The sequence below is a fragment of the Caloenas nicobarica genome, chromosome 13, assembly GCF_036013445.1.
Source record: "Caloenas nicobarica isolate bCalNic1 chromosome 13, bCalNic1.hap1, whole genome shotgun sequence".
NCBI classification, from domain to species: domain Eukaryota; kingdom Metazoa; phylum Chordata; class Aves; order Columbiformes; family Columbidae; genus Caloenas; species Caloenas nicobarica.
This window is the reverse complement of record NC_088257.1, coordinates 12,084,334-12,110,402: the sequence shown is the minus strand read 5'-3', so window position 1 is coordinate 12,110,402 and position 26,069 is coordinate 12,084,334. Positions and strand designations below refer to the sequence as shown.

The 26,069-nt window shown below is 40.9% G+C and overlaps 1 protein-coding gene and 1 long non-coding RNA gene across 3 annotated transcripts; one reads left to right on the top strand and one right to left on the bottom strand.

Annotated features, from left to right (window-relative positions):
- The first annotated feature begins 382 nt into the window (after positions 1–382).
- Positions 383–24,299, top strand: CCNJL (cyclin J like). Of its 2 annotated transcripts, none has more exons than XM_065644151.1 (6): positions 383–613; positions 747–852; positions 11,663–11,873; positions 19,803–20,102; positions 20,902–21,061; positions 22,030–24,299. In XM_065644151.1, exons 2-6 carry the CDS (start codon positions 775–777, stop codon positions 22,475–22,477), a joined length of 1,197 nt encoding a protein of 398 aa, XP_065500223.1. In that variant the 5' UTR covers positions 383–613; positions 747–774; the 3' UTR covers positions 22,478–24,299. The 2 variants fall into 2 exon arrangements, with proteins under 2 accessions (XP_065500223.1, XP_065500222.1); XM_065644150.1 differs by having other exon boundaries at positions 744–852.
- On the bottom strand, positions 15,591–18,165 carry LOC135993934 (uncharacterized). Its single transcript, XR_010606947.1, has 3 exons — positions 18,069–18,165; positions 16,407–16,463; positions 15,591–15,664 (listed from the first exon to the last, which is right to left on the bottom strand). It is a non-coding gene; the product is annotated as an uncharacterized LOC135993934 (long non-coding RNA).
- Positions 24,300–26,069: the final 1,770 nt, after the last annotated feature.

Sequence of the window (26,069 nt, the reverse complement as noted above, 5' to 3'; positions counted from 1 at the left end):
TGCTCAGACATTAGCAAGCACTCCTATCTACAGGTTTCTGGCAGCTTATGATAAGGCATCTTATACTGGGAATCATAAACCAAGGAAAAAGACAATCTCTTCTGTTAATACTGAGGGTGTTTATTGAGCATTCAGAGCCTTTGTTACTGGGAGAAGCTTTATATTTCATTTTCTCCAGCAATTTTGCTCGCACTGCCCTTCCCAGTCCAGCTAGGAAGACAACTCGATCCAAGCCATTCGCGTCGGGGTGTTGCTGTTTTACCCTCAGCTTCCCCCCGCCCGGGGCTCCCCCATCCCACCCCGGGGGCTGCGTGGAGTGCGGAGGGGCAGGAGCTGCCCAGCCCGGGGCAGCCGGCTCCTCATTAGCGCCAATTAACCACGGGGCCGCGCCGCCGGAGGGAGCGGCAGCAGCAGCACCATCCCCCCTTCCGCCCCCTCCTCCTCCCGCCGGGGCCCGCGGAGGTTGCGCGGTTGGGCAGCGCTTCCGCGGGCACCGAGCGGTGGCTCCTGCCGGGCCCGGCCGGGCGGCGGGCGCCCGTTTGAGGGGCCGCTCCGGGACCCCGGCCTGGGGCGGGGGCGACCCGCGGAGGGGGCGTTCTGCAGCGCCCCAAAGGTAATAAATAACCCGTACGGTCGGGGCGATGAGCGGCAATAGCGGGGCGAGGGGACCGGCGCCGCGGGGCGGGTCGGCGGAAACAGCCGCGGGGCTTCGGGCGACTTGGCCGGTTTGTTCTCCCTCCCAGCAGAGCGGCCCCGTCTCTCGCAGACCTTTGGATGGGAAGAAAAAGGATGGAGGAGCAGTGGTGGAAAGGGGAGCTGGCAGCAGACATCCATCAGACCTTGAGGACGAAGGTTGGGTCCTACTTCGTTCCTTTCTCTCCTCTTCCTCGCTCTCCTCCCCCGCAGAAATGCCCGGCACCGGCTGTGAAAGTGCCCGAGCTGAGGCTTGCTGTTGGGAAACTCGCCTTCAGCGCGTCCCAAAGGAGCAGGTTTGCAGAGGGCTCTTCCCTGTATTCTGCTTTTTGATCGAGACTTGTCCAAAACCAAATCTGTGAAAGCCGATACCTAAAAAGTATCTGCCTGCAACTTTTCAGTAGCTTTCATTTAGCCGGAGTGTTGATGATTTATTGCATTAAGTGCTAAGATGATGCGGATGTTGACCTGTAAAAAGTCAGAAATAGCGAGAAATAGCGTTGCTTTTTTTTCTACAGATAACTGCTAAAATTCGAGTAAAAAGTGAGATCCCGTTCCCTGGCAGATTGTTAAGCAGCTGAAATATATACAAACATGGCTTGCAATGGCTTTTCTGGAAGTTCATGTATCGTTTACAAGGGGATTAGAAAACCAGTAAAATGTCCTGGAATAAGCAAAATAGTCCGGTTGCTGTTTGATGAGCTGGTGTTCTTGTAGGGAGAGCAGGTAGAACTGAGGCTGTTTATTTTTTGCATTTCCTTAGGCAGGCTCCCAACTTTAAAGCAGCTCTGAGTGCAGTCAGTTGGGTAAGGTGAAGGAGCCCTCAGCAAATGTTGCCTCCCTGCACTTGACACACCTCTGAGTTACTGAAGTTGTGACCAGCAAAGTTAACGCTTTGGACATTCTGTTCCCTTTGTCTTCTTTACAGGTATTTAGCAATAAATGATGTCAGGTGAGTTAATTGTTAGCAAGGTCTCTGTGATTGTTCTCATGTCCTCCAGCCCAGGCAGGTCTTCTGGCCCTGCAGCAGGGGGAATAACAGAGAATCCCATTGAGAAGGCATTAAAAGGTGTGTGTGGGGAGGAAGCTTTGAGATTTTTTGTTTCCTGTATCCAGTACTTTTTAATCAATTATTTCACTCTTCAGCCTTTTTTCTGGATGCATCAGACTACTCCAGATTGCTAAAACATCTTTGTATATTGAAACTAACCTAGGCCAACTGAAATAACATGAATTATTTGAATTTAAAGAACCTGCAAAGAGAGAGAAGGGTCTCTGGGCTGCTCTGCTTTTTCTGCTTTGAGGAAGGTCTACAACTCTTTCTGCTTGAACATTTTTAATCCTAATTCTGCCCAACTGGTAAGGGTGACTTTTTTTTTTTTTTAAGGAAGTACTATATGAGAATCCAGAGCACAAGTATATCAAGCAAAAATAATCACAGCCCCTAAAACTTTTTTGTTCACTTTTTGTGATTTTTTTTTTCTTTTTCTCAAGTAATGCTCTGCAGAAACAACTTTTAACTGTATCACCAAGATTTGCTTCTTTGATATCTGAAGTGTCAGAACTTACGGTAGAACATTATGGAACTCCTTAAAAGGATCCTTCAGCAAAGTTTGGGAAGATAAGTAGTTTTGAGGTACTTAAGTCAGTTTTGTGGGCATAGACCGGTTTTAGGGCTGCCTGTGGCAGTGGCATAGAACAAAACAAGCTTCAGTAGTGGTATGCCCACTAGAGCATTAGTGTGTTTGTGCGTTATTAGTGTATTAGCTTGTTAGTGCTGGAAACCAGAAAATTCAGGTGATGGTACCGTCAAGCTTAAATGACCTCTCTGGTTGAAGACACTTGCTGAGGAGTCCTGGTCTGGAACAGTGTGTGTCTCTGGTCTTGAGTGAGAATAAATAGGTCTTAGTTTTAGCATGCGAGTCTGACACGAAAGTTACTTAAACTTGCTTGTCAAAGAGGTTGAAATGCTTGTTGCAGGCTATCTCTTTTTTTTAAAAAAAAAAAAAAAAAACCAACAAAATCTGGGTTTAAGGTGAGGAATAAAATGTCCCTTTTAAACAACATAACTGTTTTCCTAAAACAACTGAAAGATCATTAGAAACACTTTCCAAGAAATAATTTAGACACACAAATATAGGAGACGTATGCCTGCTATAACAACCCAGCTTTTATGTTAACAATTGCAAAAAATGTTATGCCATCCCTCCCATCCCCCCAGCTGGATTGGAGAGTTCTTCTTAATCTCATTGAAAGTCGGTGTCCTTTGTGACAGATGCTGTGTGCTGTATCTGATGGATATGTTCTGCATCACAGCAGATGCTGAATGTGTGTGGTTACCTGGCTTCTAATTCAGAGAGGCCTGAATGATGCTGTGAGGCTTTGTGACTTCCCAAAGGCTCTGGCTCAATGTAGAGGAAATTAATAGCCCCTAGTAAAATATCTGTGCAGTGATTATTGGGACGTAGTGTTCAGCTTAGCGGGACTGTATTGTGTTAGTTATTGAGTGTGCTGACCTAGTGGAGCAAAATGCTTTAATTCCAAAAGTGCTACACACATCCTTACACTTTAAATGAGAGGTTGAAGTATTCCCCTGGATTAGGCCAGAACATTAAACCTGTTGCAAGACTGAGCCAGGAAGGAAAATAAAAATTGCAGGATACTGTGTGTGTGTGTGTTTGTACTAGAAGAGTCTAACGCACACCAAGACAAGAAGGGTGCTGTGTGTATGTCCTGATATTTTTGTAGTGCTTCAACACATAGTGCTACAATAGCCCCATGCTACTGATAACGGAACGGCACTGGTTGTGCCCGGCAGCTGGCTTTCATGTCAAAAATCAGAGACATCTCTCAATGGAAGTGGAACTACTACAACATCTGCGCAAAACTTGCTCTCTCCAGTAACCCTGGAGGCTCTACAAGTGTGGAAAGCTGAGTAATAAGTTAGTGTTGGGGGGGGTTTGTTTGATTGTTTTTTAAAGCTGAGGAAACACTTTGCTTTAGAAAGCAGTCTGAGTGTCCCAGAAATGTGTTATCTGTTTGCTGTTCCTCCCCCATTTTTGTGCTTATGTTGGGCTGTTTCCTTCCAGGATATGTTCGTTTCCTGCAATTAATGAGCATTACTAGATCTGCCTGCATTTCCCTTTTCATTTATCTCTTGCATAGCTTCTCAGAGCAGGGCCAAATTTTACAGGACTTGTTTGTGAATTTAAAAGGTTAATAATTGTAACTTGATCTTTTTAAAGGCAGTCCAAACTACTGCCTGCAGTTACTTTCAGCCAGGTGAAGAGCTGATCCTCTCTGCTGAAAGTAAACAGTCCTTCACTGTTAAAGTGGTAAAAACGTCTGAGTGACTTCCTCTAGGTGAAAACTCCTCCACACCTGTCTTGTACCTCCTCCTGGTTTAAAGATCTTAATGAGGAAATGGTGTTTACCACCATGATGTGTTCCATTCTATTTTGACACGCAGCATTTCCCTTGCTTTCCTCCGTGGTGTCAGCTCGGACTGCAGTCCCTGAAGCAGGAGGGTAATCTGTACAGGGTTTGTTGTGAAGGCCCCTTTTCTCCACTGGTGTTTAAATACTGCCACCTTAAATGCATTTCTTGCAGTTTTGAACCATCCTGTTAGAAGTAGTGCATGTCCTGGTATTAATTTTGTTCAGTAAAAATGCAACCTCTTCCTCTTCTCCCTGCACCCAGCATATATCCCTTTATTTTCTGTAGTTCTGGCAAAGCACCTGGTTTACTTGACCTGCTGGTAGCATGAAGGTCTTGATGTAACAAATACTCTTTTATCTTTTAGCCTGTAAGTCCACTCTTGTCCTTGTTATTTTAAAAAGTGGCCATCCCTCTGCTTAATTAATTAAATGGTGTGTTTGATATGTTCAGATCAGCCTGGCACAGCCTGAGATTCAGACAGTTACACATGCTCTGAACAGAGGGAAGGTGTTAGGGCATTGCGTAGCTGGTGCTTCTGATTTTTGTTTTTAAAACAAAATCTGGATGAGAACTTCAGAGGTCCCAGATACCTGCAGACCTGCAAAAGGTTTTAGGCTTTTTCCTGTTTAATTTAATAGAAGGATAAGACACCAGCCTTTCATTCTGATGAACGTTTCCAATTTGAATCGGCTGTAAAAGAAAGTAGGTGTAGCAGGCATTGAGGTGTATTAATTTTTTTTTCTTATCAAGACTGGAAGCACAGCAACAAGAGCATAACCTGTTCACTTAAGAAAAACAAACAAACAACAACAACAAACCCTCTAGCTTTGGAAAATCGGCAACAATAGCGTTACTGGTTGCTAGCTGTAATTTTCTTATGTTATACATGGCAGCATGTGCCTGGAGCTGAAAGGAACAGGTGTCCTCATAAAGTACATGGTTATTCATGATCTCTCTTCTTTTCCTTAAAGTTGGAATTTCAGTTATCACACTCCTTTCTCAGATTAGCTGCTGAACTTCTGAATACTTTGAAGTGTGTAAGAAGGACTTAATGAAATGCTTGATAAAATACCACAGTGGCATGTGTGAAGTAGTGGATTTTCAAGCACAGTACTAGTTCGACTTTCCCACAAATTTAGAATGCCTGGGACTGTTGTGAGGATGCTGAAGGGTAGAGTGGATTCAAGCACAAAAAGCTTTTACATACAGTTGAAATACTGTCTTGGTCTGCCACAGGTCTTTTGTGTGACATCTCAGTAGTAAGCCTGAACCTTAATTTAAGTCTCTACACTAAGCTCAGATCTCAGAGAATGGAGCCTGCGCTTATCTGTAGGCATTTTGAAAGAGAGAGGTGAGTGGTAGGGGAAATGCATGAAGAATACAGAATGTAGTCTGAGGTGGCCTTCAGTCTCGGTAAAGGGCGGGGGGGGCGGGAAACTATTGAAGGTGCTACTGTTCTTTGAAAGAGTAAGTGAAACAACCCAGTGTAAGCCAAAGTCATTGAGCAGGTTGGAATTTGAGGTTCTGGTCCTCTGTTGGAGATGCACATGAATTTGCTGTTCCTTTTGAGTGTGCAGGAACAGTGGTTATGGGAGAAAAATCTTAATTTATGGCATTTCGTTCACGTATCAGTGGAACGTATCATAAATCAGTAAGGATGGCTGCTGGCAGTGCTGATCCAAGCAGTGTAACGAGTGTGTTTAAGCTGTTGCTTTGTCTGCCTGATTGGTCACTGTTGAATGAGAGGGGGAAAAAAAAGGATATATACCCAGGTACCCTTCCTTATTAGAAAGTGTCTGGATCTTAAATTTTCACTAGAAATAATGAGAGGAGCTGTCTGACGTCCTTTTTGAAAAAAAAAAAAGAACCAGATTGTCTAAAAGAACTGAAGGCTGCTTAAATAATGGGAAACACTGTAACTTTCAGGACTGAGAGATATGGTTACAGCAGGGCTGAAAAGAGGAGTAACAGATGAAGCAGTGAATTGTAGACTGTCCCTTATTGCCGTATCTTCTCACAGTTACAGTAATTGGTCTCTATAAGTCTGTGTGGCTTGTGCTTGCACAGGCGAAGCAAGTGTGACTGATTCAGAGATTTTTGGCATGTGTTTCTGCTCTGCAAGGACACATCCTGCTGGCCATACCCAAAGGGCACGGCCCTGTCATGTATCTTTGCTCTCCCCTTTGAGTTTGCATGGCCAACTTGAACTAAGATTAGTACAAGCGAAATGCATCAGCTGTACTCTACTGACTGTTCACAAACACACTTAACTCTTTACCATTCTGACCAATTAATTAAACTGCAGTCAGCTGTCCAAGCATAGAAACACTTACCAGCAAGCTGAGTCATTTTGTTTCTGGACTGCATAGTTCTGCGGTCTGTGCAGGGGCAAGAGGATCTCTGTGTGGGAGAGAGAACAGCGTGACATTAATAGCAGAATTAAACTGGTACCATGCTACCTAGTCTCCTACAAAGAAGTATGCAGAGTGCTCTAAACTTTCAAGATCCTATAAAAAAATAGTGTAGTCAAAATTTTTCTTTCTGTATCATCTTCTGGCCTGCCTAAATAGAAATTAGCTTTTAGTGGTTTCTCATGTATGGTGCCATATTATATCTAGGAGATGGATTTGGCACCTTTCTTCCACAGCTGGGAGACTGGTTAGAACACAAAACAGGAAGGAGTTTGTCTCTTTCACAGAACGGCTGTGAAAAGCCTGCTAGATAAGCTTTCCCTCTATTTTTCATCTACAGGCATTTCTTTTTCCTGTTCTAATGGCAACAAGTTTGCAGTATCTGTTATTCTTACAACAGGAATTCTTAAGAATCTGGTGGAGGTCACGTACATGTTGTTTTTCCGGAACATGCAACATACAGAGAGCTAAATAAAAATGATAAGAAGAAAAGGGAAAAGGCGACTAAGTGGTGTTTTTACTAATTTTCTGACTTAAATACTTAGTTGCCTTTTTCCTTTTTTTTTTTTTACTTTATTTTAAATCTGAATGCTTTATATAGACACCACTCAAGTGGTCTCTTGGCTTTATATATTTTAACACTGGATTAAGAAGAATGGAGGTTTTGTATATAACTCAAGTTTCAACCTTCACTGGGTAATTTTGTTCACCAGCTGGAAGCCTTTTTTCAGATTTTGGGTCAGGATCAGTGGTAGAGAACTGTGAGCTGTGCTAGCAGGGGTCATGTGCTGGATTCTGTTTACACATCCAGAAACAGAAGCAGATAATAAGATTAAAGAAGGATGACAATGGAAGAAGTATGAAGTTCATAGTAGTAAATGGAGCCCGTGTCTTTGTAGGCAAATATTGTAACAGCTGTTTCAGATGAACGGGCTTTACTGTTGCCGAGAAGCTCTGGTTTGGGTAATTTACCTGGCTTTCCCCGAAGGACGCAGCTCTCTGGAGATGCCTGTGTGCAGCAGCTGAGATGGATGGTGCTGAGAGAGGAAGGGCAGTAAGAAACACAGGAGCTGTTGCAGACAGTCGGGAGATGTTGCAGGTTTGACCTATGGGACAGAACAGATCCTGACTGATGTTCAAGTGTTCTGACACAGTAGAAACCCACATTCAGTTAACATCTCCCCGAATTTCAGAACCTGAGGTGTATTTGCTCCAGCATTTCATTTTCCTTGTCAAAAAGCCTGCGAGTTGTTCTAAAATACCTTGATGAATTCCACTTTTGTTCTGAGAACCAATCATTATTAGTGTGAATTTTAACCATAATGTCACATCACTTGGTAACTTTTCTACTGCTAACTTTTTTCTCCTGACTGCTTGTCAGCTCATAATTGGCTTTACATCAGTGGGAGAACAGTTTTACTGAAAAGAAATTGAATAGAAAGAATGCGTGCGTGGAATTTCTTGCTGTGTTGAACACCAAACCATCTGATGTGGTACTCTGCAGATAAATGCTGGGCAGATTGGCCTGCACCAGCTGCTGCTTCAAGGGAGCTGAAGGAAGAAGTGACCTTGTTAAGTTTTCTTCCTCTCCACTTCAATCACTGTTTGGCTGATTTAGTTCAAATGGCCAGTGAAGGCCTGACCTTCATGTGGTTGCTCAAAAGCTTTAGTTTAAGATTTGTTTGCCTAGTTATCTCCTTTAGGGCTGAATTCTGAAGTACACTTGCTCAGCCTTGTTACAAACCCATCTGAACCACAGATGAAATCTTGTTTCCTGAGCTCAGGTGCCAGCTGAAGTGCTGGGGTCACTGGTGACTTTGTGTCTCTGCAGTCAATGACAGGCTCATGTCTGGAGCCTGGCTGTCTTTCAGATGTGATTGCTGAGGAAGATTTGTCTTCTTTAACACCACTTAGAAATGTTTACACGATTCTCTCGTTTTAGAAGGTCAGGTCTTGAGGCTGGTAGGAGGTGGAGGCTTAAAAATTGTCATTGCCCTTAAGATGGACACCGAGCCTTTTGAGGTTTTGCGATTAAGTGGTGTTCCCTTCAAATGCTGTGCTCTGCCTTTCTGGAGGCTTTTTGTGGAGAGACATTGATCAATTTGTTGAGCATATCTTGTGAAGTAATTTCCAAGACACCTGTGAGTCTCTTCTGTGCTGCCGCTTTTAGCATTTCAATGTGGCAATTGCTCAATAGCCCAAAGCAAAGTTGTGGAAATAGATACAAATTAACAGGTCAAAGATAAGCAGCATATGAAAGGGCAATTCCAGCGGACAGCAGGACTCCCAGTTCCTTCTCTGTTGCTTTACTGAAGATAGAGGAAAATGTTAAGCAATGGAAATGGTTTATTTTATTACTGATCTCCAGAAGTTCATTTTTTTTTCTTACATACAGTTGTACTTGCTGATTCCGCATCTGTATTCCAAAAGCGGCAATGGCCTTTTTTTTTTTTTTTAATTCAAAGGAATAATTATTTTTTTTCTTGATGAATTTATGCTAAAGAACCCTGTGTGGGGGTTGATGGCAAGGGGTGAATGCCCACAGCTCTGAGAACTGTAAGCCTGCTATTCTGCTCTTGCATTGCTAAACTATGTACCACTCCTTTCCTTTAAAAGGAAATCCCATCACATAAGACCGATCTGTCAGTGTTCAGCATCCTACTGAGCTACTTATTAGCTGCTTCGTGCTGTGTGGAGCAGGGGAAGGCTCTTGCCCATACACAGGTAATTACCGTGGATCAGTTCGTACCTGGGAACTTGATCATGTAAGAAACCACAGCACAGGGCTTTGTTCTTCCGAACATTAATCCTGAAGCTGAACCTTGCCTGTGCCCTAAAGTCTCGTTATACAGAAGCCCACGTGAGGTTTTTTTGGTGCACAAAATGAGAATGTCTGTCACACCCTCTACTAGTAACTGATTTTCAAAAAACAATAATAAAAAAAATAATTTGAAAAGCAGATGTCTTATAGGGAGTAGCAGAATTAAATTCAGTGCTTTGATCTTTGAATTTTCTAGTGCAGTGGGCTGAGTAGGGATAGTTCTGGCCTCTGAGGCTCAGATGCAAGTCTCTGGATCTCTGCTGTCATTCTGAGCATCTAATGCTCACTCACTGAACTGTAACATTTACACGTCAGATTTTTTGACTAAATGTATAACTGCAGCTACTGTTTATTTCTTGTATTTGCTATGGTCTAAAAAGCAAATTTCTTATTCAATGTATATGCTGACCTCAGTGTATATAGAGAGTGTAACTTTGCTGGGAGACATAGCTGCTGAAACAGGTAGGACATATAAAAAAAATAAAACTTGAAGCTCCTACAAGTTACCTAGAAGAACAAAATATTTCAGAGGTAGAATTGCCACCTGATCTTATGATAGCTTGGGCTTTGTATAGACATATTAAAAAAATGCAGTTATTTTAACTGATGTAAGCACTGAGCTTGAAACCATTCCTGCCAGAACATTCAACTCCTGCTCTGAACCTGTATATGTCAGTTGTACTGATGGATTGAAATCTCTGTACATAAGGCAATAGAAAAATCAAATTTATGGGGGTTTTCTGGTTATAAAACAATGGGGGGGGAACATGTTCCATTGTCTCCCTGCTTTATAAATTGTTACTGGTGGGTGATTTCTTTATAATCTCCCAGTGAAGGCTGTCCTAGGTTTCAAAGGGCTGTTTGCCTGTCTACAGCGTGTGTCTGTTCAGCCTGGAATGTGTGGGTTTTTTACTGACTTTGTTTAAAAGGGCCTCAGAAGCAATCATCCATAACAGCGCCCGGCTTGCTGTCTTTGTAAGCTGCTTCTCCTTCTGGAGCCTCCCTGGTTTCCAGTTCTGTCTCTCCCTCTGAGCCTGATCGTGTAGCTGTTTTTTCCTGAGAAGTTGAACCTGCTTGCAGGGGCTGAAAGGAGCGTGGGCAGCTACCGCGCCAGCGGGCAAGGTGGTGCCTCGTGCTTCTGTAAACAGAGTAGCCGGTGCACGTGTAATAGTTCTTCTGAACACTTTTTGAAGTCCTGACTTATTTGGTAGAATTAATTGCTCTATGTACTGCTCTGTATTCTGATAGAAAACTTGTCTGTCTTGCAGCACTGTACTACTTCTAATTTATTTTCAAATATATGTAATAAAAATGACACATAAGCAGAATCTGAGTTACTGAGAGATACACCTTGCTGATTTTTAAAAAATATTATTATTATTATTTTTTTAAAATAATCAAATGTATTCAGCTCATTTTGATTTGAGTCTGGCCGTGGTAATTGCATTAGTATACAACTGTGTCTAAAATGATATGGTGTCAACTTTTAAGTGGCATTAGTTGGTGGGTATTCTCAAGGAACTTCACTCCTTCTCTTAACCTACTCCTTGCATAGTGACTACAGCCCTGTGTGTAAAGCCCTTGCAGGTGAAGATCTAGCATAGGTAGACCCAAATCTTATATAATTCTGCCTATAAAATAAAATTTTCTATATCACATGTGAAATACAGTCTGTCAGTTCAATAGTTAGCTTTTATAATGCTGAAATGTTACTACAGAAAGTACTGGAATTTGTGATAATTTAAAAAGTTTAATCATTCTCCAGTGTTTTTCTTGTTAATGTGTACTTTGGTTTCTTTTTAATGTTGGATAGCTGCTCTTTATTCTAAAGACCAACACATTTTTTTGGCACAGGATGTAGAAACTTGAGCAACTGGGGAAGGGGCAATATCACAGAAATGTATCTTGCCCTTCTTGCCTATGAAAATCTGTTAAAACCTTGGTTATCGGTCCAGTTTGGGTGAATGAAATTAAAAAGGAGTTCTTCAGGGACAAGTTCCATGGTCAAGAAGTTTGGTGTTCTGCAGAAAGCAACAGCAAGTTGTTCCTTGGCTAAATTGTAATTTATACTGTTTGACTGTGATTTTTTTTTTAATGCTTGTGAGGAAAGTGCAGGGATGACCAAAGTATTAAAATTTAACTGACTGTCAAAATATACAGTGATCCAGCCCTGATTTCTGTGTCAATCATAGTGCTGTGGCTGCTAAGTGTTTGCCATAGCAGGTGGTGGGTGTTGGTTTGGGATTCCAGACTCTGAAATGGTATTTGTTTCAGCACCTCTCTTTCCTCCCCTCCTTAGGAGCTGAAGTTGCCCATGTATAAGGCTCATTCACCACAGATCGGGATGCGCCGATACTTGATTGATCTCTTGACTGTTCTCAGCAACCGTTTCAACCTCTGCCCTACAGCCCGGCATCTCGCTATCTATTTATTGGACCTCTTTATGGATCGCTATGATATCACTGTCAAGCAACTGCATGTCACTTCATTTGCCTGTCTCCTTCTAGCAAGTAAGTTGGCTGCTGTCTATTAAGGCTTTTCTTTTTTCTGAGGAGATCGTTCTTTTTCCTTATATATTATGTGCTGTTTACTCTGTGCTAACAGCTTCCACCTACTTGAGGTAAGGCCCAATGGAGTCCAAGCCAAGGCATAAAGCAGTCTGTTAATAAGCTCCGCTCACCTGCATAGCTTGCACTACACATCTATATGCTGGTGTTAATGTGCGGAGGAAGTTTTGGCAGCTGAAGCTGGACCAGTGCAAGGAGACAATGGAGGTCGGACGTGATGGGGTGGGAAGAAAGTGGCAAGACTGGGAGAAGTTAGTTCCAAGGAAGAGCTGGTAGCAAGGAATGACATCTGGGAATAGCAGGGAATTACACACAGCCTCTCCTGGAGATCTGTCCTTGGGCGATCTGTGCCTCTGTTGTGATCACTGAGCATAATCAGTTCCTTGTAAATCAGAGGTTTCTTATATAGGGGCCAAAGAAAAATCTGCTTCTTGAGGCACTTAGTGGATGTGTTGATGATGCTGGAATGCATATTGCTTGTTCTAGGCTCCTATCAAATAGCTAGGCATTGCTCTGGAATACTAAAGTTTTGGTGTTGGCATGCAAGTATCAAATGACCTTGAACATTTGCCATTAGTGCTTTCTTGAAATCTTCTCTGCAGCCAGGGCTGTGCAAGTGGAAGAAAGGAAGACTGGTGCCTCAAGGAACTGCAGTCACCCCTTCCAGATTTATGAACTCTGTGTCTAGGTTACAGAGAAATTAACCTGCCAAACAGGAGCCATGCAGAGCAATGCTCTACTGTGGACAACAGAAGTTATGCAAGCGCTAGCATTAGTGGCTGAAAAGGGCAAGTAGTCATATCGGTTAAGGTAAAAAACACTATGGAGAGCCAGAAGCTCTTGACGAAAGAAGGTGATGCCATGCGTTTATCCCTCAGGACATGGGATTGCTACTGCTTTTCCTTGTTGGTTGTGTTCTGAAGAGCTTAATGTGTAGAGGTAATGATGGTAAAATAATTAAAAACACCATATACTAAGTGTATTTAAGCATTGCTGTCTACCTGATTCCAGAGAAGATGGTGAATTATGTGGAGCAGTTACTGGTTCATGTTGCAAAAAAGGCCAATATTAAAATCAGAACAAAGAAGAATATAAACAGTTGCTGTAGGTGCAGTCTTACAGCAGCCCAAGTGACTCAGACACTGCAGTTCTGCTGACCTGAACCTTTGGGGAGCTCCATCAGACCAGCTGAGGAAGTGTTTTATTTATCAGATGAGTATTTTTCTGAGGGGTCAGACAAGCTTCAGGCTAGTGCAATGGAGGGGAGAGAGGCTAGGGCCAATTTGTAAATTATGAAACCATACCCTTAATTTCAAACACATCAAACTGAATGAATACCAAGTTGAGGTAGCCTGGAGACTGATGCCTGCTCAGAGGTGCACTCCTTCAGCTTTCAGATGGTCTTTATTGCTAGTTTTTTGCATTTGTGTGGTGTTTGGTTGGTTGTTTTTAATTTTTTAAAATTATTTTTATTTTCCCAAGTGTATGGATGAATGTCATCTTCAGAAAAGACAATAAGATTTTCTTTAGATAAATCTGACACAAGTATACTTCTCTGTTTTTCCCTAGCATAAAACTGATGCTTCAACAGTTCTTCTAATAACTGTAAATTTGGGTTTACAGGAAGACTTTATAGCTATAGTTTACATTTCTAGTGCTATGCAGATCGGATTAAAACAGTACCCTTGAACTTTGAATGAATTGGCAGAGTTGGTATTGTGTAAGATCTTGCAGAGAGGTTCCCTATGTGAGAGTGGGAGAGCTGGACTGCTGACTTCTCTAGCTTCTAGGATTTAAAAAGAAGCAAAAAAGCTTTCAAGATTTTCCTTAAGTAAATGACTAAAGCAAAATGCAACTTAGGCCACCTCAATGCAACTGTGAAGCAAAAGGAAGTTCACAAACTATCCTATGGTAACACTACAAGGAAATGTTTTGCAACTGCTGCCTGTTTAAAAAAAAAAATGCTTAAAAGAGCAAGCTTAAGTCTAGTGAGCTAATGAGTATGAGCAGCTTCCTAAAGTTAAGATTAGAGCAATGCAGAGCATATACACATTCTGATCTGGAATTTTACAGGAAGGGGAAAAAGTCTATCAGCACAAAGTCAGCTTTGTAGAAACAAAGCATTGAAAGTTAAACCAAAGCAGCTTTGTGCAAAATTAATGCTTAATTAACTTGTATAGATAAGGCTTAAAATGCTAGGGCTCAGCTTGGAGACTTTGTTGTTTACTGTCTGGGCCATCTTTATGTGCAATAAGGATATTCTGTTTTGGTATGTGTAGTTCAATGTGATGCAAGTCAAGTCAGGAAAAGCCCCTTTACAGTAAGTGGGAATCCTTGTGTTTATTTTGCTACTCCCAAAATTACATGAAAAGGAGAAAACTTCTACTAGGTTTTGTTTTGTGTTGGAGTAAAACATTCTTGAGTAAGTCAGAAATATCGACCTGAAAGTCACCTTGAAAGTTCTCACTGTAGGAAAGACTAAAACTAGTCCCTTGCCTGTTATTGCAAATGCAGTAATCAGAACTTCCTGCAAAGTGTTACTGTAGGAAATTGCAGTTTTTCAGCAGAGGACTGCAGCAAAAGTGAGGAAATAGCTCTTCAGGTTATGCTGCAAGACACTTGTACTTCTACAAAATGATATACCTTTACTATAGTAAGCAAAAAAACCTTTTTTAAATAGTTGTGTTTACATCATAGCAAGATGAATGCTTAATGCAGGCTGTCTTTCAGTAATTTTTTATAAGTACATTTGGAGAAACTGGGTTTTCTTCCTGATTGCTTCCTCAGAAAACAGCAAGAGTTTAAGGGTACTGTGCAGACCACAAGATGAGGTGTAGTTAGAGTACTTATTCCCATCGGTTAGTCTGAGTGTGAGGTTTTTTGGTGAGTGGAAGAGGCACAATAGAGAAGCTCAACATTTTGCCTGAAGGGAACTGAAGAACTTCCAGTTCACCCCAGCTGGCAGCTGAGAAGGCAGCTCCTTACAGGGGAGCACTGCTGGGCAGCAGCAGGTTGTAACATTCCAGATGGCACCTTCATTGGGCAATTTATTACAGAAAATTATTGTGATATTTTAAGATGCTCTAGCCCTAAGTGCTCTGTTAGAAAAAGGCATTGTGTAAAGATACCCCTTGTGCTTTAGTGCTACTTGGCTCAAATTGCCTGCTGAAAGCTGTGCAAACCAGCTGACCCAAAGCAGATGAGATGCAGTGACACAATCCATCAGATGGTCCAGCGCAGGAGCAGGAAACTGGGGAGAGAGCAAGCCCCCGCGCAGTGCATCTGAAACCACCGCAACTGTTTCATCTGTGGGTTTTGTAATTTCAGTACACAGGGACTGTACCATTATGGTGTATCAGTCCAGTTAAAGCAGTGCAGCATTTGCTGGTTGGGTCTTAAAAGTTGCTCCTTTCTTCCCAGAAGAGCCAGACCTCTTCAGTAGCAGGTGCTTCAGTACCTGATAAAAGCAACAACTCTCTCAGCTGTTTAGTGGCATTGAACAATGCCAGCAATTCCAGTTCTTATGGCCCCTCTTCTTCGTCAAGAGGGTTCTGCTGCTATGGAGATGTGATAACAGTTTTTAAAGTTGAGTATTGTTTTAAGCAAAGCTCACTCGCTGTTCAGCACACCCAGTGCTGTATTGCTTCAGAGTATTTGAGTACTTCTTGTGGTTCTCCTGGCTTTATTTTGCCCAGCTCCTTAATCTGCCAGTGGATTCTCAGCAGCTGAGTTAACTGGGGACAAGAAAAAGAAATTAGAGCAAGAAAAGATGCCTGTGCTAGATGGGCTGAGTTTAGGGCATGGATAATCCTTTTATCACCTAATTCCCCATTGCCTCTGTGGAGCTGTTGTCGGACATCGGGCAGCTTTTCTATTGGACTGTACTCTGTGATCCCTTCTCCGTTTATTGTCCCACTTTCACGAGCAGGTAACTGTTCTGACAAAGACAGCTGAGCTACTTATTTTCAGTAAAATATAACAGCGGGTGTCAGTCCAGGATACAGATTAGTGCAAGACTTAGTCTGTAGTCTTAATTTTTTAATTTCCCTGCTGCTGTAATATGTACAGAATATTTTCTCTAGTAACTAAACTTTACTATAGTAGTAAGGCATTGAAGACGCAGGTGCCTTGAGCCAAGTGGTTTGGATGCGTACTAGGTATTGTACAGACAGATGAAAAATCCTTGACTGCTCACTGTGCAAGACACTGCAGAAAAAGGAATTAAGCAGGCTATCTCTAAAATAGCCTTTCTTTCTTGCCTTGCTTAGAGGACAGTTAGAAGCTGTGTTTATATCTGGGGAGTAGCATGGGAGAGTCTCAAGTTTGTTGTACCACCTTCTGGAAGAATGCAGGAATAAAGAAAAGTAGTCCTTCAGTTCTGCAAGCAGCCATAGGTTATTTATTGCTGGGCTGGGTGGGCTTGACTGGTTTATCCTTCTTTTGGATTTAATTGTTTATGGGACAAAAAGTACTTACACTTCAATGACTCTTTAAGTTGTCAGTCCTTTTTGTTCCTTGGTCTTCTCAAGGACCCTGAAAATGTAATAAAACAAATTGCCTGCATGTCCTGCTTTGTTTCGTTACCCATGCAACACCCCAGGAAGATCTACCCAACTGCCAGTAACCCGGCTGAGCTGCATGCTGCGTAGCGAGGTGAACTAGTGCCTCCCACAGCGGAGGAATGAGTTCTTCAGGGTACATTTGATAGCAGTGACGCTCCTCTGAGAGCTTGAGAGGCTGTTTTGATAGTGCAATAGATGTACTAATGAAATGTACTCTTTATAACTTAAGTCTGTTCCCCTTGACAACAGGACTTACTCTGGTTTTTGTTCATTAAAACGTAAGTGTGAATGTGTAACATAAAAAGCACTCTTTTTTTTTTTCTGGAGGAACATCTAATTGTAGAATTTGGAGTGATACAGAACGTGATCTAAAGTAATTTGGAAATCTTTGCGTCATTAATTACAGTAATGCTGCACACTCTAAAATGTCCCATTCTGCCCCCATCTATTTAGATTTTACAAAAGAAGTTAGTCACAAATGTAAACCTACATTGCATGTTCATCTTCTTCATCCTACTGACTTCAGGAGGCCTCCTTGTATGAAAATTTGCAGCATCCAGATACTTCTTAAATTAGACATTCCTTTAGAGGCTTATGATTCTGTTGCCTCAAAACAAAACTATTTTTGAGGGCAATAGTGACAAATAAATGGTTTTATCAGTAACCAGAGCTTGGAACACAACAGCAAACTTTTGATTTGAGGTGTCTACAGTGGCATTTCAAAAGCATGCAAATGACTCGTCCACAATTCTCATGAACTTCAAACGACGGACTCCGGGTGATAATGTAGCTGAAACAGCTTTGGTTTTTTTCCCAAATCCTGATGTCAATTAAACCAGTGCTATTTGGTCAGTACTAGACGTACAACTGCCTTGTCTGAGCCTTTAATAAACAAAACAAAAATAGGAGTAGTATATTCCATTTTCTTGAAATTAGGAAAATGGAAAAGGACACACTGCATTTTAAAAACATCTTAAAGTTGTTCTTTCCTATCTTGCCTCTGATCTCTTTGGTCTGATGGAATGAACTAACTTCTGCTGTCTTTTCCAGATTCCAATTTAAAAATAGGTGGGAAGTGCTTGATAAACTTTGAAGTAAAGTGTTTAGGTCAAGGTGGAGTTAGGAAAGAAAATCTCACTTGTATGTTGCTTTGGAAAGTGGCTTGTACTCAAATTTTACAGTTTATTTGAAGCAAGACTTCTGAGTTTATTTCTCTCCTCTCATTCTCAGCTCAGTTTTGGAGCCTTTCTTCAACTTACCCAGTTACATTTATACTTGGTGTCTCCAATCTGCTGCAGTGGCCACTGCCATCTAACATTAAAGCTAGGAACTAGTGTGTCGAAAAGCAGAAAGGGAGAAATAATAAATAACTAGTAATCTAAATAGTTAAATTTAGCTGTTGTCAGTTATTTTGAGCTTTCAAAGAAAATAATCTTGATCAAGTCAAATAGCTTTGCCCTATGTCAGTATAATATCTTCTCAACACTACTGTGCTGACAGTCTGCTCTCTTGACTATAGTCTGACTTCTTGAAATTTCCAAGCTTGAGTGGGAAGAAAGAAGGAACTAGAACTTACAGAAGCCAGAATGACAGATCTCGTCTTTAGTTTCCTGGACATGCAGTGGTTTTTCCTACTTCTGCTAGCATGCTCCTTACATTTCTGTGTCAGGCTGTGATATCACCCTGTGGGGAAAAACAAAGGATTAACTTCTCTCAAATTTCATTTTTCTTAAACAGTTCTAAAGTCAGGTGACAAAGAGATTCATGAATGTGTATACAGTCTCTTGAATTTTAAGGGCTTTTTCACCAACAGTGTGCCCACAGTCCCTTCCTGTTCTGCTTCATATGATGGCTGAATTTTGTTTTTCATCATTATTGTTATGCTCTGTTCTGGTGGGGTGGCTGCTATATTATACTTTTACTGCATTTCATATCCATGGTACCTGAACAGGCTCAAAGATGGAAAATCCATTTTTAAATGTGTTTAAAAGACACTTAAACTACTAATAGCACAGAAAATTGTCAAGTTTTTAATACACTGGAGACACTTTGGATGGAATTGCTATCCTAAATGGATAGCAAGATCTTCCTTCTAAAATAATTTTATAGTGCAATACTTGTTTTAATTACTTTTAGATTTGATGAGAATACTCTGCCATACGACATGCTAATATCTTGTCAATTGGTCTGTGTTCGTAAAGGACTATTGTAGAGGCAATGGAAGGACAACTGAATCAAGAATCAGTTGTGGCATATATGTCCTCGATAACAAAGAGCAAAAAATAACCACAAAGTACTTTTAAGTAGCTACGGGTTTGGATTTTGCAGCACGGATGTTCTTTAAGCTGCACTGGAAACTTATCACTGGTGACTGTTGCTAGCTCTTGAGCAAGGACTAGCTGGTAGATATGTCAGTTTTGGCTTGGTAAACCAACAGTGTGAATTTGAGAAGACTTAATTGCTTTCTTAAGTTTGCAGCGAAGTAACACTGTTGCTTTATTACCCACAGATATAATCCTGGGAATCACATTTGATATTGGATGCTTTTTATACAAGAAGGGTGAATAGACCAAGATCCTGCTTTTCTGTACAAAATGACAGCACTTTGTAGCTACTGGTGGAAATTAAATCATTCTAGAGACTACTGCTGTTTCAGTAGGCTGGTAAATACATTTAGAAAAAGGTGCAGCTTTGCTCAGCTATCTCGACTGAAAATGTATGCTCTCTCCTAACCCCACAGGAATTCTTTATGCTAATCACTTGGTTGCAGTGTACTTCTCCTTGCCTTTCCGTGACCTCAGCTAATGAGGCCCTCCAAGACAGGAAGGAAAAAGAGACATTCTGAAGCAGCAAGGGCAAAGGTGGTGTTGCCTGAGGGTTTTTAATGTCTTCGTGTTTGTAGCATGTGCATTTAGCTTTCATACCCAAAGGAGCTATTTTTCCTCAATATTAGATCTTCCTTTGCCGTATTTTCCCCATACTGCTTGCTTTCTTCACACTTGACTGAATGCCCTTCAGCAAACTGCTTCCAGTTGCTGTCAGAAAAACTATCTGTAATCCTAATGAGTTTACAATCTTGGTTTTGGCATCAATACTATACAAACAAGTAAGAATAAACAAAACCATTAAAAGGATATAGGGCTATGTTGACCAGGCTGTTAGCTTCATTCCTACTTGTGTCACTATACTTTCCCATCCTTCTTTAAAAAGCAGCTTTTATCATTAGACTTTCTGGTTTGGGGAGTGTTTCTCGCTGGCTCTTAGACAATCATAATGATAAACCTTATCTGAAAACCTTCTCTTCTGGCAGGTAAATTTGAAGAAAAAGAAGATAAAGTTCCAAAGTTGGAGCACTTAAATAACCTGGCGTACATGTGCAATGTGAATGTGGTATTGAACAAGAAAGATTTGCTTAGAATGGAAATGCTGCTTTTGGAAAACTTCAACTGGAACCTCTGTCTACCAACAGCAGCGCACTACATTGACTACTACCTCCATGCGTCCGTTGGCGAGAATGACCTTCACAACGGCTGGCCGATCACTTCACTGACCAAAACCAAAGCTTTTCTGGAGAAATATGCGTATTATTTCCTTGATTTCTCAGTGCAAGGTAAGAGGCTTAGCTTTATGCTAGGATGATCTTCCATTTGGCAAAAGGCAAAAACCTGAAAGAGTTAAGGGCTTTAAAACTTGTCATAATATGGATTGCACAAAATTATCTGTGCGTAATGGTTTCTCTATGCAGTTATTTCAGATGGCAAATGATACGGTGTCCTTCCCTTGTGCATAAGCTTCTCTCTTTTCAGAAATCTCTAGATGAGATTTTTTTTTTTAAGCTTAGAGCACTAATTGGAGAGGCTGTCAGAAATGGGTCTCACGTTTGATCTGCCACAGAGTATGGACTGCTGTCAGCTGTACACATGGTATTATGCAGTGCAACATATGAATCTTTTTAATTCATATTTTTTAGAAGGTCATATTCTGCAAGACATGACATAGTTAGAATCGTGGGACTTTTAGTGATTTGGTTTGCAGAATCACATCCAGTGTCTACCCACGTCAGAGGCAATGAACTGCAGCATCCTCATGAGCTGGCTTCAGCACTACTGTAAATGTGTGTTTGTCAGTACTTAACTTTGGTTCCATTAAGACCAGTCTACAAATTCCTGCATAGTCTATTTTGTGGCTTTTTCTGAAACAAAAGAAATTACTGAGTCCTTGCTAGTAGTTACAAACAGGTAGTACAGGGAAAACTTCACCCAGTTTTTGAGACTTTTTCTGGTTGTGAGTTAATACGCTGAGACGTGTGGAACAAATTTTTGTCCTGTTTTGCCATGTATAGGCATAATTGGCTCACCGCAGTGACTGGTAAAGAGTATAATTATTTGGTTTTGGTTTTTCTTTTGTAGATCACACTTTCCTCCATTTTCGCCCATCTTTGATTGCTGCAGCTTGTGTGTGCGCCTCACGTATCTGTATGCAGATTTCTCCTGCCTGGACAACACAGCTTGAATTGCTAACATGTTATTCCTGGGAACATCTTGTCCAATGCATTGAAATGATGCTCATGTAAGATCAGGAAAAAAATGTAACCTGCTTGCGCTCTTAGGAAGATGTTAATACTTTTTTTAAGCTGTTTAGCTATAATTAGGAGTACAGTATTACCTTGGTTATCTCATCTTCAGTTTGGGGAGAGGAATAAAAGGGAGAAGTCATATCACTTTACTAAATACTGTATTTTAATTATATTTGCCATGTGGAACAGTGTGCACAATTTAGCGTTCATGATGGTTTTTTGTCTGCTTGTCTATGTGATTGGATGGAAGCTTTTTTCCCCTTTGTTTTCTTGTTGTACCTGCAATATACTTGCTGCAGAGAGACACCAGTGCTTCTCTAACATCAAGAATATAGTAGGGAGACATTTCAGAATTATTCTTTGTTTTTTCTCCAGTAAAGGGCACGACTGCAATGCATCAATACTGGTCTGGTATGTGAGCACATACAGTCTAAACAGAAAATTAAAAAAGTTTAATAGAATTATTTTGGTTGGGAGTGACGGTGGACCCTGGAGGTAACTTCTGAATTCCTACTTAAAGCAGGGGCAACTGAAGTCAAATCAGACTGCTTAGGGTGTTGTCTAGTCAAGTTTTGACTATGAAAATCAAAAGTGTGAAAGTGTTTCTTCTATATCTAAAAGGAATTTTCCTTGTTTCCTTATAGCTACGCACTTTAATACTCTGCAAACACTTACAGAGACTACTTTAAAAGGTGTTTGTGTTGTGGACTTAAGGTTCCAGGATAACCAGTCCATCAGTAAAAACATACTTGTGATACAAAATGATCCATAAACCTATTGTTAGTGTGTGAAGGTTGCAGCCAGATAATTAGAAATTGATTGTGAATGCAACTAAGGATTATCATATACAGCTAGGGCCAAAAAGCTGCTGATGTAGCCTGACTAGTGAAAACTTCAGGATATATGCAAGCTCTGAGAACTTCTCTCTTTATTAATAAAACTTATGTATAATTTGTTTCAGATGTTATGAGAATGACATCAAAGAAGCCAGTAATATAAAAAAGCACATGACAATTCAACATCAAGAACAGGAAGCAGTGGAAAATCTGAGCCATCAAGCCACTACTCAAGTTCTCTTCCAGCAATCTAGTTACCAGCCTTTAGCCCAGCATCCAGCTTCGCTTTCCCAGTTCCAGTTGCCAGTGCAAGATTTGTGCTCGGTTTATCGTGACTCCTTAGAGGCCCACAGGGCCAGCAGTCTGCTCGCTGGGTGTGCTGACAGCTCGTTCCACTCCTGCGCTGCTCTTCAGGCCAGGCTTCAGCTGCCTGCCCAGCCCCTGCCCCTCCAAACGCCCATTGCTGTGCAGGTGGCCTTAGGAACAGAGCCCAGACACTGCATTTCCATGGCTTACAGCAGTAGTTACCTCAGTGACCTTCACTCATGTGCAGCTGGATGTTTTGATGGATAAATATTGACGGGAGAAAAAGGTGAAATGAACAGAAGCTGCAGAAGAGACCCTGTGTGTGGTACAAGATGTGTATCGCAATGAAAACCAGAAGGAACAGAATCCTTATGACTTGCTCATTCAGAGGACATTGATCTGGATCCACTGATCACTGGAACCTGGGTGCCTTTCTGCCAAGGGTAGCCTACCTTTGGCTTTTAATGAGAGAGAAATAGAAATTAATATACCTCCTTCAATGTCACTGCGAGAGGCATCTGCATAAAACCCTGTGGAGATCGCTTCCTTCTGGTCTTCAGTTAGTGACTCACCAGAGTTGCCTGAAAGCTTGTGTCGAAGAATTACTTCACGCTGGAGCATTGTTTGAATTTCTGGCCAAGTAGCAACATACCTACAGGATGCTGTTGGAAACCACAGACTGCTCTCCTCTCCCAATGATGTGTCACTTGAACAGTGGCAGCTTATACTACTGGAAGCTTCTAAAATATACTGAAATTGCTATCAGTTAAATGTGAACTTCGTTTATGCAGAAATCTATGTGTAGAACACTTTCCATTTTCTTTGAGCAGGAGTGATAGTTCAGGAGTAAGACTTTAGAATAAAAAGAAAAAAATAAAAACGGGCCAGAAGACTATCAAATAACTTTTTACTTGATGTTCTGTTGGAATCTAAACATGGTGCTGCTGAACAGAACATCACTCTGCCTTCAGGTATTTTAGAAATAAAACCAAAACCTTAAATCATCACTTAAATCTTTAAAATGCTGCTGCTTTTGAAACTGGAGATTGTTAGTAAAAGTGTTCATGATCTTTATCAGGGATTTAATGTTACTTGAAGAAATCCTCTTGGATAAACTCTTGAAAGCTTCACTGCCTTCAGTTATTTCATCTTTCAGGCTCCATGACTTGTGGCAGTAGTCTGGGTTCAGGACAGAGGAACTGGTGTTAATGGGGGACAAGGACAGGGAACTAGTTAACTTGCCTGGCACTGCAATCAAACTGTAATTTCACAGTAAACGCTGACTTCCGTTTTTAAATACCATCTTGGCACTCTCTTGGAAAACTTAGCTGGTAAATTGAAAATCCCATTGCTTCTTTGCAATGAGACACACTCCTACTGTCACATATCCAAAGGTTTCTTTTTCAGCTGAAACCAGGGATAATGGTTTTTATGTTAATAGAGATATTTACAAGAAATGGACTTGTGCAAATGTGAAGCTTTAGTTTTGATATATGCAACCACTGTTGTAAATGTCTTTGAAGGCAGGACTCTGTCTTTTCTCTGAAGGTTCTCAGGACAGCAATGCAAATAACGTGCAATATGCTTTTACTGACTTGGAGCAATTTTTTCAAGTCATGTGTCAGTCTTGTTTTAAATTATATTTTTAGAGATTTGTTTTTAAGGACGCTTTAGGGTGAGGGGAAAAAACCTAGCCTGTATGCTAATGTGTGTTTATGTAACTGTCTTCTGAGAATGCAATTTTTGTTATCAAGTCAATTTCTACCATTCAGCAGGCTAGAGGGATCTTCTTGTTTTATTAAAAAAATGCAAACTGTAAATGGGGAGGCATTACTCTTCAGAAGTAAGTCTAGAAGTTTAGAGAACTTAGTTAATCTGTTGGCTTTGTATTTATATTAAACTTTATTTTCAGAAGACTTCAGTGTATTTTTGTCATTTGACAGACGTAAACAACAACACATGTGGCAGTACTGTTGTGTGGTTTTGTTCTTTATCACCCTTATAATTTGTGTCACGTGTGGTGTTATACTTTGGACTGCCATTGTATTTGTGAAAATACTTGCTAAGTTCCCAATGAAAGTTTCCAATAAACAAGCACACAGCTGAAGTACCCCTTTTTTATTTTGTTGTTAGTGTGGTTTCTCCTTACCTTTTAAGAGCTAACAAAGAATATATGTGTATACCTTAAAAATACTTGATCTGAGCACTCATAATGTTTTACAGAACAGAAGAGTGGTAGGACAAATGTGACGGAAAGGCCTTGCCAAATAATAAATTGTTAAGGATTAGGCAGATCAGGAATTTGGTCACTGCACAAGAAATAAGGTCCTATTCCAATAAAGTGTTGGTGTATATAAAGAAGTACAAAGTGGAATGAGGAGATGGCTGAAGAAACAGGCAGAAAATGTGCAGAGACAAAGGTAGAGACATAAAATAAGAACAGATTGTTCAAGCTCACAGGGCCAGTGTGTCTTGAAGGTGTCATCTTACCTGAGATTGAAAGGCTGAAAAAGGAGAATGCAGTTGTTCATTCAATCTTTTTTCTGGTGGCTGTATCTTCTAAGCAGGTATTGTCTGTTGCCTTCTAGGTTATGTTTGTGCTGTTGTATCATGGGTGGAGTTGGGGCAGGTTAAGTCCAATAGCAGCCTCTGAAAGGGAAAAGATTTATGAGAATTTGAGGTGGCCTAATAGTGCTTCAATTGACAGTTATCTCCAGAATGCTTGAAATGTTGGTGGCAATTCCACACGTTTAATTTCCAGCTAAATACTTCTTCATGTGACTGTAATTGTCTTTGTGAAAATATATCTCCTCGGAAACAACAAACACAGAAGAGTTCAGCCAACCTAAAGATACTTTTTCTGAAGGCTTTTTGCTGCAATTACTTTTGGAAGGAGCTGCAGAGGTGCATGCAAAAGTGAGTTAATTTTTGAGCAAATGGATGCAAAACTTTCCGCCCTGTGCTTGTGCTGTTTGATGCTGTCAGATGCAGTGCAATCATAGATCAGAATTTTTATATGGTGATTAACTCGTACTTCCCTGGCAGCCTTTGAAGTAAGAAAGGCTGCTGCAAAAGCAAATGCAGCGAAACATGGTTAGGAATACAAAACAGGTTACTCTGTTACACGGGAGGATGTTGTAGCTGTAACCAAAGAAATGAGAAAACTGACATTAAACTACTAGTGACTACTGACAAGAGCTGCAGCAGGGGATACAGGTAGAAAACACTCTGCTAATGTTGATCAGGCATCAAAGGTTAAAATGAACTTAAAAAAAATCTTAAAGCTACAGCTTTCGGCTTTTTCAAACAGGAAAGGGAAACTACTACCATCTCCCTATTTCTGAGAAAGTCATGATGTGGTGCTTGCGAAGTTGTCAAAGGCATTGTTTGATCCTTTTGTTTTAGCAAGCTTTACACACTGTAGTCATCAATCTAAAATTGATATAATGCTCTTTGATCAGCATAATCAACTCACCAGTAAAGTGTACAGGTGTTGCTTAATAAAATTTAGCTTAGTGCTATTTTTTACTGAGAAGTCTAGATACTAGCAAATGTGGGACAAACACTGGTGGATATCTTAGTGATAATTTGGCATGAGTTTGGGTTTGTTTGTTTTTTCAAGGAGTGTCTGTTTTGCTACCTGTACTGCTGCTTCAAGACAAACCTGAAGACTGTCCTCTGGTTGAAAAGACAGCAATGCCTTTTTCTCCACATGAAAGCATCCCTTGCGTGCTTTCTAGAGAGCCTAGACAAAAATCCCACCTTTCCTTTCAAAGCATTGTTTTCCTGTATAGCAGGGAGTTACTTAATCACATGCAGAACGTGAAATGTAGTTGCTTCTAGAACTGGAATTAGTGGT